At 40.8% G+C, this 12,162-nt stretch overlaps 1 protein-coding gene across 1 annotated transcript in view; it reads right to left on the minus strand.

The window, feature by feature from the left end:
* kctd3 (potassium channel tetramerization domain containing 3) overlaps nt 1–11,761 on the minus strand; it is a 71,514-nt gene extending 59,753 nt beyond the window's left edge. The window contains exon 1 of the mRNA XM_043695807.2: nt 11,659–11,761. Within this exon, the coding sequence (XP_043551742.2) occupies nt 11,659–11,741 (83 nt within the window). The 5' untranslated portion in view covers nt 11,742–11,761. The remainder of the gene's footprint in view (nt 1–11,658) is intronic.
* Nucleotides 11,762–12,162: the final 401 nt, after the last annotated feature.

Below are 12,162 nucleotides of genomic sequence, written 5' to 3' on the forward strand. Positions count from 1 at the left end.
ACAGAGGTGAGAGTGGAAGTGAGCACAGGTTCTGCACTTCTTGCCATTGCAGGGGAAGATGGGTTGGTGGGAGGGCGTGGACCTGACAAGGGAGTTGTGGAGTGAATGGCCTCTCCAAAACACAGATAGGGGTGGGGAGAGAAATATATCTCTGGTGGTGGGGTCTGTTTGTAGGTGGCAGAAATGGTGCAATAATATTCTTTAAAGTTCAATATCAACAAATTGCATACTTGCAGTCAGAGTCCATAATACACTCTAATATATTGGTAAAGCAGCATCATGAGCATTGTAGTGAAAGTGAGAATGGACAGAAAGAACATTGAATAACCTGGCTGTATAAATATACAAAATTAACTTAGGCAAATACAAATTATAGAACTAGTCTAACTATACTTTGGCTTCAGAGTAATTCCATTGACTGTACTTTGGTGTCAGTAGGATATCCTACTGTTAAGTGCAAAGCCACATCATTTTTTTTTCAGCCAGAAATGACAAATAACTAACAGTGTCACTCGGGTATTTCTTTTTTCAAATCAACATGTTCAGGCGTGCTGTGGCGCACCTTTGGAGTAGGTGGGATTTGAAACCAGGCCTCCTGGCTCAACAATATTATTCAGAAATAGCAGGTACTAAACCTTAGAGTAGAAATTACGATTTAATACTTACAATTTAATGAACAGAATCTCTACAATGTTCTGGAATGATTTGGTAGATGCACAAGTCTCTGGGACACAAGGGGTTAGGAACCAAACCATAGTTTAGTTTGGCAAGTGGGAAAAAAGATAATTCTTGGCTATCACCAACAGCAGACTGAAGAGACATCCACATTCAAGCTTACAGGTTGTAATCTCCCAAATGTAAGTGAAACCGAATGGAAGAAAGGGCAGAGTATTGAGCACAGAAATTGGGAGGTCATGTTGCAGTTGTACAAGACGTTGGCTAAGCCACTTCTGGAATATTGTGTGCAATTCTGGTCTCCTTCCTATTGGAAGGATGTTGCGAAATTCGAAAGGGTTCAGAAAAGATTTACAAGGATGTTGTCAGGGTTGGAGCTATATGGAGAGGCTGAACAGGCTGGGACTGTTTTCCCTGGAGCGGAGGCTGAGGGGTGACCTTATAGAGGTTTAGAAAATCATGAGGGGCATGGATAGGATAAATAATCAAGGTCTTTTCCCCAGGGTGGTGGAGTCCAGAACTAGAGGTTTAAGGTGAGAGGGAAAAGATTTAGATTAGATATTTAGATTAGATTAGATTACAGTGTGGAAACAGGCCCTTCGGCCCAACAAGTCCACACCGACCCGCCGAAGCGAAACCCACCCGTACCCCTACCCCTACATTTACCCCTTACCTAACACTACAGGCAATTTAGTATGGCCAATTCACCTGACCCTGCACATCTTTGGACTGTGGGAGGAAACCGGAGCACCCGGAGGAAACCCACGCAGACACGGGGAGAACGTGCAAACTCCACACAGTCAGTCGCCTGAGGCGGGAATTGAACCCGGGTCTCTGGCGCTGTGAGGCAGCAGTGCTAACCACTGTGCCACTGTGCCGCCCACATTTAAAAGGCATCTATGGGGCAACGTTTTCATCCAGTGTGTGGTGCATGTATGAAATGAGCTGCCAGAGGAAGTGGTGGAGGCTGATACAATTACAATATTGAAAAGGCATCTGGATTGGTATGTGAATAGGAAAGGTTTTGAGGGATATGGGCCAAGTGCTGGCAAATGGGACTAGATAATGTAGGATAAGTTGGACTGAAGGGTCGGTTTCTGTGTTGTATATCTCTATGACTCTGAGTGGGGAGGAATACATGTTATACATTTTGACATTTCAATCACATGGCTTTGGAGAGAATTAGGGATAGCAGCGAACCTAACTGGTCAATACTGTACAGAGTTGCCAACATAGGGGATTCAGTGGTGCTACTGCATGTAGTCAATGCTATGACATACTCATACCTTGACAGAATCATAGAATCCTGACCGTGTGGATAGGGGTCCTTTGGCACATGTCCACACCAACCCTCCAAAGGGTAATCCACCCAGACCCATTCCACTATCATACGATTGTATATTTATCCCAACTAATGTACCTAACCTACACATCTTTTGATTGTGGGAGGAAACCAGAGCACCCAGAGGAAATCCACGCAGACACTGGGTGAATGTGCAAACTCCACACGGACAGTCGCCTGACGCTGGAATTTAACCCGGGTCCCTGACACTGTGAAGCAGCAGTGCTAACCACTGAGCCAACCTACCATATTTGATTAGATTAGATTCCCTACAGTGTGGAAACAGGCCCTTCGACCCAATAAGTCCACACCGACCCTCCAAAGAGTAACCCACCCAGTCCCTCTGACTATGGGCAATTTAGCATGGTCAATTCACCTGACCTGCACATCTTTGGACAATGGGAGGAAACCAGAGCACCCAGAGGAAACCCACGCAGACATGGGGAAAATACGCAAACTCCACACAGACAGTCACCCGCGGCCAGAATTGAATCTGGGACCCTGGCGCTGTGAGGCAGCAGAGCTAACCACTGAGCCACCATGCCGCCCCAAAATATCTTTTGATATGACCATTAATTTGCTGGATAACATGACAAGTTTTAGTTTCAACTCATTGCCGCTATCGTTCCAGAGAGCTACACTTTCATGAATCCATTAACTCTTTCGAGATAAAAGTAGTGTTAAGTGCATGGAACAAGCAAGGACAAACCAACATTTGGTGATCCAAATTAAAAATGTATCAGGGTAAAAAACTGTGTGGTGAGGCAAAATAGCCAGAAATATTCAACAATGTGCGGAGAAAAATCAAATATTAATTAAAACTACAATGTTACTCCTGAAGTATAGATGAGGAAAAAGGTCATGGATGAATGCGAACTGTCCTAATATAATTGAAGTCAAGGCTGTTGCACTTGACTCTGCTCAAAAGACAGGTAGTTTAGGAATGCTGAGCTAGCCAAGTGCTCTGCTAGACCAGCTGTGGGAACAATTCAAACATCTCAATATTCCCAAACCTGGGAGGATTATTTGTAAATTTCTGAGAAAAGCATAATGGGAGGTAGTGAGAGAACAAAAAAGCAGACTCAAAGGTTTGAGGAAATACAAAATAAATTACAGTATGCTGTTCATCCCAATATTATGTTCTGCATTTAGGTTAACAATTGCTGTACAGCAGAGGTGATGCAAGTGGCATTCTTAACCACATGTACCTCTTCATTGGTAATGACACAAAATGGTGTGTGTTATGAATGGCAGTTCTTACATAACTGGGACTACAGTGGTTCAAGAAGGTGGCTCATCACCACCAAGATAATTAAAAACGGGCAATAAATGTTAACAAGACTCTGCCATTCTTTGAAAATAAACTGAGAAAAATATATACTACATTGGGAACCAATCTCAGATTCATAGTTTTTTTTTCCTCATTCTCATTATGAATAAACAAGAAATGTACAATTTACATTATAGCATCAAACTTGTTTTTATGCTGACAAGTCTGTATCATAGCCTCAGATTATTTAATAAACTTAAAAATAAATATTCACACTAATAGCCAATATTTCACATTGAAAAATAAAGATCTGTTTGCACTGGCAAATGGTAAGCCTTAAAGTCTTAAAATATGTTCTGTATAGGAAATAAAAGCATAAACAAAAACTGAGACTTGTGGGACTTCACATGTCGGATAGCCACATCTGCTCTGTTAATCATAGGTGTTGATGCTAAGGTTTATATTTTCACAATGAAAGCAAAACAACTTTGAAAAGGTGCTTGAGATTTTCATAACAGGAACAGATACAGGGAAGTAACAAAATGCTGCACTACAATTATTTGAAAAAAAATACTAAGTCCAGCAAAGCTTCTGGACTACCCAAATCCAGACCAAAATAAAACAAAAAGCAAAGACATGTTCAATCATAAAATATACCCAACTTATTTTTATTCATCCATGGGATGAGGAGGATGGCTACACCAGCATTTATTGCCCATCCCTAATTTCCCAGAGGTTAATGAAGAGTCAACCACATTATTGTAGATCTGGAGTCACATACAGGCCAGGTAAGTGTAGCAGTTTTCTTCCCTAAAAGGGAATTAGTGAACAAGATTTTTTTTTTCTGACAATAGACATGGTCACCATTAGACTTTTAATTCCAGAGATTTGATATGGAATTTACATTCCACCATCTGCCGTGGCAAGATTCAAACTCAGGTCCCCAGAATATTACCTGGGTTTCTGGATTAACAATCCAGTGATTATACCACTTGGCTGGACCCTCTACACTTTGTCCCTACAGTTCTGTTCTTATGTTATTTCTGAATATGCACCAAATTTGTCATATGATTTTAACTGCTGGACTACGTTCAGCTGCTAGGCATTATGAACTTACTGTGTCAAGTATCTTTTATTCACTACAACACAAATATTCCCTATAATAGCAGTCAATAAGATATTATGACAAGTTACACATTTCTTAAACACAAATCAGATTTGACTCATTTTCTTATTCCTTCTATCATACTAACTTACTGCATATGATTTTGTAATCATCTTTTGTTAGGACTGCCCCATGACAATACAGCAAAAATGGCTGACAATGGTCCCATGTTTTGCTATCCTAAAGATAAGAACATTTCATACAAACTACTTATTTCTTTTAAGTCTCTTTCTAATCAATTAGATATAAATACAACAAGCAGGTTTTAATCAAAATTCTTCAAGATAACTATTGATATAAGATTGAGGTGTTATAGAAAGGTGATTATTAATTTCTAATATATTAGAAAGAAAGGTTTAAAACTAATAGTGAGAGGGCTCCCTAATGTTCATGTGGACAGCAGCTATGAGAGTTGGAACGGTGAGAAATCTCAAAGAAAACTTTACAGCCCTTTACAAAATAGCAAAACGCAGACATCATAGTTGAGAGTTAAAAGGTCAAAAGCAACCATGGAAAGTTCAGTTTCCCACACACCAAAAGGGGCCCCATTCAGATCATAGCAACAAGATTACTAATTGAATGATGTACTGGGAATCCAATTATAGTTGAACAACCCAGCACTACATAAAATAGTATACATGTGGAATGAGAATGTGCTGCCATGTTAATGTTAAAAGAGAAATGTATAAAAACATTTCACTTGAAGTTGAAATCAGAGTGTCATGGACTTTTCTTCCAATCTGAACCACAGATTATGAGAGTAATTGAACCTTCCATGTCGAGGCCAGATTCAAGCGAAGTCTTTGGCCTCTCCTTGTATTGTACCGGTGAAATTCATGAATAAAATTACCATGTGCCTCAAGCTTTGCAGTCTCCTGATCTTATCTCTGGAAAGAGTTGCTCAAACATCTTTGTTAACTAACCAAAATATATATTTTCTTTCTATATCTACAGCAGCTCGACTTTATGTCTGATGCAGGCCCAGATCACTAAACTGCAGTCTTTGGTAAGAATTTTTTTTAAACCCAGATTCCATCCACCCAAGAGGCAAAAACATCAAAATCCTAACATGACTGACAGATTCATACATTGACTCATATCAAGAACGTTTTTTTGATAATTTTTCTAATAAAATAGATAAGTTAGAAAACGTCTTACAAGTTTATAGTACAGCACATCCCAAACAGTTGCCGGTTGAAATTGAGTGGACGCAAGCCCCAAGGCCGCAATGACAGCGGAGGAGTTCCAACTGAGTATTAAAGCTGTGAAGCCCCTTTAAATCTAACAGGTTTTGAGCCATCTAATGGGTATGGCTCAACTATCTATTCTGTAGTTCTCAATCCTGTCTTGGAAAACTGGTGCTATTTACTTAAAAATGCTCACTTCTCATCCACTCCAGCCTCACAGATATGGGGTCATGGGAATTTTCAAGTTCTAAAATGATGTCATTATGGGAAAATGCCTGGGAAGCGCTATTAGAATTGATAGAGATGGTACACTAGTCACATGGCACTAGTGCAATAGTTAGTACAATGTGTTCTGAACAATCAAAATGTGCCCATTTAACATATTATTCAATCTTTCACAATTATGATCTGACAAGTCAAGGGAAGAAGATACATTGAAGCAACTCAGTGGCAGCCCACAGTTTCAAAAGTCATAAACAAAAGGCGTGAAAAAAAAAACTTTTGATCAAAATGTTCTAGATAGTGCTTACGTGAGATGATTTCCAAGAACTCAACATTAATGCCAAGCTCCACAGCATGTATGACTAATATAACACTACCCACTTTGTAGTAGGCTCAGCTCATGTACGGAATAGTGTTGGCTAATTAGTAATGTTTTAGTGAGAATATTTACTGAAAATGCTCTATGACTTAATTTCAGTTTGAACAAAAATAATATGAATTTGACAACAGAATGCTTGCAAGGCAAGTCACCCAGTCTCACTGCTTATTGCATAGTTAGGTTACTAGTAAAGCACACTCTTCATCTGCCCTGAGGCCCAACCTCAGAAAAGCACTTTTCTACCAATGACATTTTTCTTCCTTTTCCCACACGAGCCATCCTGTAGCATCTGAGTAAGGAGGTCAATTATTGCCCAATTATAAAACCTTATCCTATGATTTATCCCATGTTGAACTGGATTGAAAACACCCAAATTCATTCAACAGAACCCTTATAGCGTGTTGACGAATGAGAAGCAAACCTGGAGAGAATGTGAAATGGTGTTCCAGAGTGAACGCCCAATGTCTAACCAATTGTGAAATTCAGCTCCTGGAAAATATTGTTAAAAATTATTTGCTGTTCCACACATTATTGTAAGCACTATCATTCAAATCACTGCATTTTATCCAAATTCATCACAATGCACATTGATAATTTGACGTATGAGAATGTTATTCTAAATAAAACCTAAATTGATTGTTTCTGTAACCATACCATCATTAACGTTCCAATAGGAGGATGACGACTCGTAATAAAAGAACACCAAGGGCCATCAAATAAATAATACCATGAATAACAAGGGATGCCTTAAGGAGATCAACTGTTCAGTTTGTTTGGTACACCTTGTTTAGTATCGAGCACCAAAAGTTTTTGTTTCTTCCAGTAGCATCTCACCAGCAACCTACTTTTATGTTGATCCAACTTAGTTTACAAGCATTCTGCCATTATTTCAGACAATGAGATCCTTTTTAGAAGTTCACTGGTATGGATTTCATTCTGCTGGAGAAATTCTGGCTTTTTATCAAAAGCTTTGGCAAAATCAAGTTCCCTCTCTATATGACGTTTATTGTTGTCTGAAAAGGCTCAGATTTATCAGCCATACCAGTACTGGTGAAAGAAAGCTCAACTAAACCAGCCATATAAATGTCACGACTTTAAAATCAAGGATAGTGTCAACAGATGAGTTCTATACAGCAAATGACTCAACTTCTAACTCCCTAAAATATAGCCTTAACACCACCTAAAGACACAAGTCAGAACGGAGATGGAATTCTCTCCAACCACTTGGATGAACGCAGCTACAGCCACATGCAAGAAGCTCGATACTAGTAAGGTCAAAGCACCCCATCTAGCATCTTGAACATTCACTCTCTCTGACACCAATGTTGCAGTGCATTTCATTTTTACAAGCACTGCATCATCCCATTCAGACTCTTTTAACAAGATTCGCCAACCCCTACAAACACAGATATCAATGTAAACAAGGAGCAAATGGGCAATTAGGCCCCTAAAGCCTACATTATGGCTGATCAGCACGTAATCTCAAATTTACATTCCTGCCTATCCAATATAACCTTTCAATCCTTGCTTACCAAGCATCTAACCATCTTTATCTTAAACATATTCAAGGACTTTGCTTCCATCATCTTTTCAGTAAAAGGATTCCTAAAACTTATGTTTTAAATGGGCACACATTGATTTTTAAAAAGTGACCCCTAGTTCTAGCTTCTCTTACAAGAAGAAACATTCTGTCCATCTTTACACTGTCAAGACTCCTCAGGATTTTATGTTTTAACCAGGTCACCTCTTACTCTTCTAAACTCCAGTAGATAAAAGCCTAGCTTATCCAACATTTCTTCACAAGATAACCTGCCCATTCTTGGCATTTAGTCTACTAACTATGTCTGAACTGCCTCCAAAGTATTTACATCCTTCCTGAAATGTGACCAATACTAAGGAGTACTCCATATGCAACCCCACTAGTGCCCTGTATAATTGACCCAAAATTTCTTGATCAATGTATCCAATTCCTATTGCTAAATAATAGGATTCTATTAGCTTTCCTAATTATTCCTTGTAGTGCATAGTCAACTTTTGTGATTCAATTAGTAGGACAGCCAGATTCATCTGCATATCAGTTCTGCACTCTCTCACCAATAACAACATGCATTTTTAAAATTCTTCAGCCAGAATGGACGATTTTACATTTTCCCACTTAGCACTCTATTTGTCAGATCTTTGTCCACTCTATAACTAACTTTTTGGGGCCTCATCTTCTTTACAACTTACTTTCGCATCTGTCTGTTTCATCTGCAAATTTGGCAATTATACTTTGTCACTTCAGTCCAAGTAATTTATGTAAATTGCAATCAGGTAATATTCCAGCACTAAGCACTGTAGCACACCACTCGTTATATCTTGCCAAACTGAAAAAGACCTATTTGTGCTCCCTCTTCACTTCCTGTTGGCCAACCAATTTTCTATCAATGCCAACATGCTATCCCCTATACTGGCCCTTTACATTTTGACAATAATCTTTGATGTGGCATTATTCTAAATGCCTTCTGAAAATCTAAGTACTGTACATTAACCAATCCCGCTTTTACACATAACTTTTATTACTTCCACAAGAAATAACTGATTAAACACCACTTTCCCTTCACCAAGCCATGTTGACATTATGTGATTAAACTGCACTTATCCAAGCACCCTGTTCTAACATTTTTCATAATATCTTCTCACATTTTCCCTCCAGCTGATAGTAAACTAACAGACCTACATTTTTCTGTTTCCTTCCCTTTTTGAAGAAAGAAGCCACATTCAAAATCTTTCAATCTAATGAGACATTTCCCAAATTGATGAATCTTTGGAAATCCAACCAATGTATCAAGAATTTTACTTGCCACGTTTTTTTTGAAAAGAGATTGTAGAGTGAAATCCATCATCACAACCTGGGCACTGGTCAGGCTACAGCTCCAAACATTTACTCAACACCACTTCTTTAGTGTTTGGAAATTTACTGTGCTCCTGCTTCCCTTTTCCTGGTGTTTGGCTGCTCTGAGTTGTTGTATTCTCTCTAGTGAAGACTGATGCAAAACACCTGTTCAGCTCATCTTCAATTTCCGTATTTTCCAATATTAATTCTCCAGACTCACTTTCTACAGGACCTACAGTTAACTTTGTTAACACTTGTTAAAATATTTACAGAAACTTTTACTATCTCATTTTATAATCTGGTTAGCTTTCTCTTGTATTTAATTTATCCCTTTATTGCTATTAACTGCAGATTAGACAAGCTGGGGAGCTGGAAGAATACGGCAAGCCAGACAGCATCAGGAGGTGGAGAAGTAGATGTTTCGGGTATAACCCTTCTTCAGGAATTCCTGGCTTGTTGTGTTCTTCCAGCCCCCTGCTTGTCTACTTTGGATTCCAGTATCTGCAGTTTTTCTGTCATTTAAATGCAGATGGTGAGCCCATTTCTGGGAAATGTCCTTACTCTTTGGAAAATATGTGTTTTTTGAAATATCTCCTTGAATTTTTGCTGGAGCAGCATGGTGGCATTGTTGCCTCAGCACCAGGAACCCTGGTTCAATTCCAGCCTCGGGCAACTGTGGGGAGAGCATTCTCCCAGTGTCTGTGAGTGTCCTCCCATAGTCCAAAGATGTTCAGGTTAGGTGGATTGGCCATGCTAAATTGCCCACAATGTCCAGTTGAGCAGGCTAGTTGGATTAGCCACAGGAAATTATAGGGTTACACGGATAGGGTAGGGGAGAGGGTTTTAGTGGGATACTCTTGAGAAGATTGGCGTGAACTCAATGGACTGAATGGCCTGCTTCCACACTACACGGCAGCTACGATTCTAGTACATTTCTATTAACATTTCCTTAAAAACCTAATTTGCCAATTCACTTTAGTTAGCTTTGCATTTGTGCCCTCATAATTGCTTATATTTAAGTTTCATGAAAATCAGACTATTCCTTTCTTTGAAATTAAGTCACATTATGATTACTGTTCCCCCAAGGCACCTTCACTATGAGATCATAAACTAATCCTATCTCATTGTGTAATATCCTGGTGCTCTAACCTCTTTCTTCAAACAGCATGTTCTGCAGCTAATCTCAGAAACATCCTATGAACTCATCTAGGCTACCTTTGTCCATCTGATTTTTCCAACATACATGTACATTAAAATCTCTAATGATTATGGCCATATTTTTCTGACAAGCTCCAATTGTTTCTTTCTTTACGTTCCTCTTTACTGTGTTGTTATTGTTAAGGGGCTCCCTCCAATTCCACTCCTTTTGCTTTACCATTTCTCATGTCTGCTCAAAACATTTCCACACCCTGCTCTGCTGAACTTCCATTACCCCTCTCTAACAACCTCTATCACCTAAAAAGACAAGGCCACCAGCATACATGCCATGTACAAGTTACCTTCTTTAAGATACCATGTGTACAGCTGTGCCAAAAACAAAAGTCACAATTAAATGAATAGTTTACACACAAAAAAAGGGTTACAAAGGATTTGAAATCTACCACTACAAAGCCATACACCGTTCTGACTTGTAAAGTATTCTTGGTACAAGAGTAGGGACCTGGAACTCATAACCTAATAGCACTTGAAGATTAGATTAGATTCCTTACAGCGTGGAAACAGGCCTTTTAGGCCAACAGGTCCACACCGACCCTCAGAAGAGTAACCCACCCAAATACTTTTTCCCCTCTGACTAATGCACCTAACTGACAACTTAAGCATGGCCAATTCACCAAACCTGCACATCTTTGGACTGTGGGAGGAAACTGGAGCACCCAGAGGAAACCCACGCAAACACAGGGTGGTTGTGCAAACTCCACACAGTCACCTGAGGTTGGAATCAAACCTGGGTCCCTGGTGCTGTGAGGCACTGAGCTACCATGTCGCCCCATTGTGTTTAACTTCGCCATATATCTATAACAGTTCAAGAGGCAATCTCACCATGACTTTTGGCAATTATGATTAGTGAATAAATATCTCTTCAGTTTAGAGATCCGGCCACTTCTCTGTCCGACTGATATGTAATTGCTTTGTCCAACTTATTTCTGAAGATTGACTCGTGTTGCTCTCCTCCAGTGATGGCAGGCACCACAACATTGAGCTCGTTAGCAAACCATAAAATTGCAAAGAGCCAGTAATCGATCTTTAATCCTCACAATATTACCCCCAACCAATAATGCTGGCGGGGTCCTTCAATAGCCAAAGGTTTGCTGATTGATATGAATTCAGAACAGAGGGCACCACCCAGTCGGGAGAGCCCTGTGGAGACTCATGCCATTCGGTGAAAGTTTAACTGAGGACGGAGATGGGTAAGAGTGGGGCGAGGATGATAAGTTACCGAGTGACACAGACAGCAGGAAGAGGGAGATGCTGAGCCCAATGGGACCAGGACCCGAATGGCACTGAGCTGACAGTCAGTACCAAACCGGGGGCTCCTTATTTACCTGGTACCGCCCACGTTGAGCTGGATGATCTCTCCGGCCGCCGCCGCCGACGCCGCCGTCAAGTTGGCGCAGCTCCCCGCCATTTTCTTCCCCGGTCCCCGTCCCCGTCCTCGTCCTCCTCCCGGCCACCGCCACCGCTGACCGAGCCTCCTCTTCCTCCTCTCACACCGAGATCGGTCTAGGCTCCGGCTCACACCGCCAGTGCCCGTCTCTCGCTCCTCGTCACAAACCCGACGAACAACATCCCGTTCGGTCCCGTCCCCAGCCCCGGGAGCTGGGCCCAGGCGCCCACTTGCAGCTTGAGGGCAGCCTCGCTCCGCCCTGGGGCCTGTCTCCCTCCGCCTCCGGCACCTCACTGCTCGCCACAGTCAGCGCCCCCCAGCAGCTCCTGCGCGCATCTACACCTTCCTTCCTTCCTCACTCTCTCTCTCTCTCTCTCCCACCCTGTCTCTGTCCCTGTCCATCTGGTTCCACATACCACACCACATTTCAAATTCGTTTAGA

The sequence above is a fragment of the Chiloscyllium plagiosum genome, unplaced genomic scaffold, assembly GCF_037043375.1.
Source record: "Chiloscyllium plagiosum isolate Xiang-an unplaced genomic scaffold, Cpla_swu_hap1 HiC_scaffold_10, whole genome shotgun sequence".
Classification (NCBI taxonomy): domain Eukaryota; kingdom Metazoa; phylum Chordata; class Chondrichthyes; order Orectolobiformes; family Hemiscylliidae; genus Chiloscyllium; species Chiloscyllium plagiosum.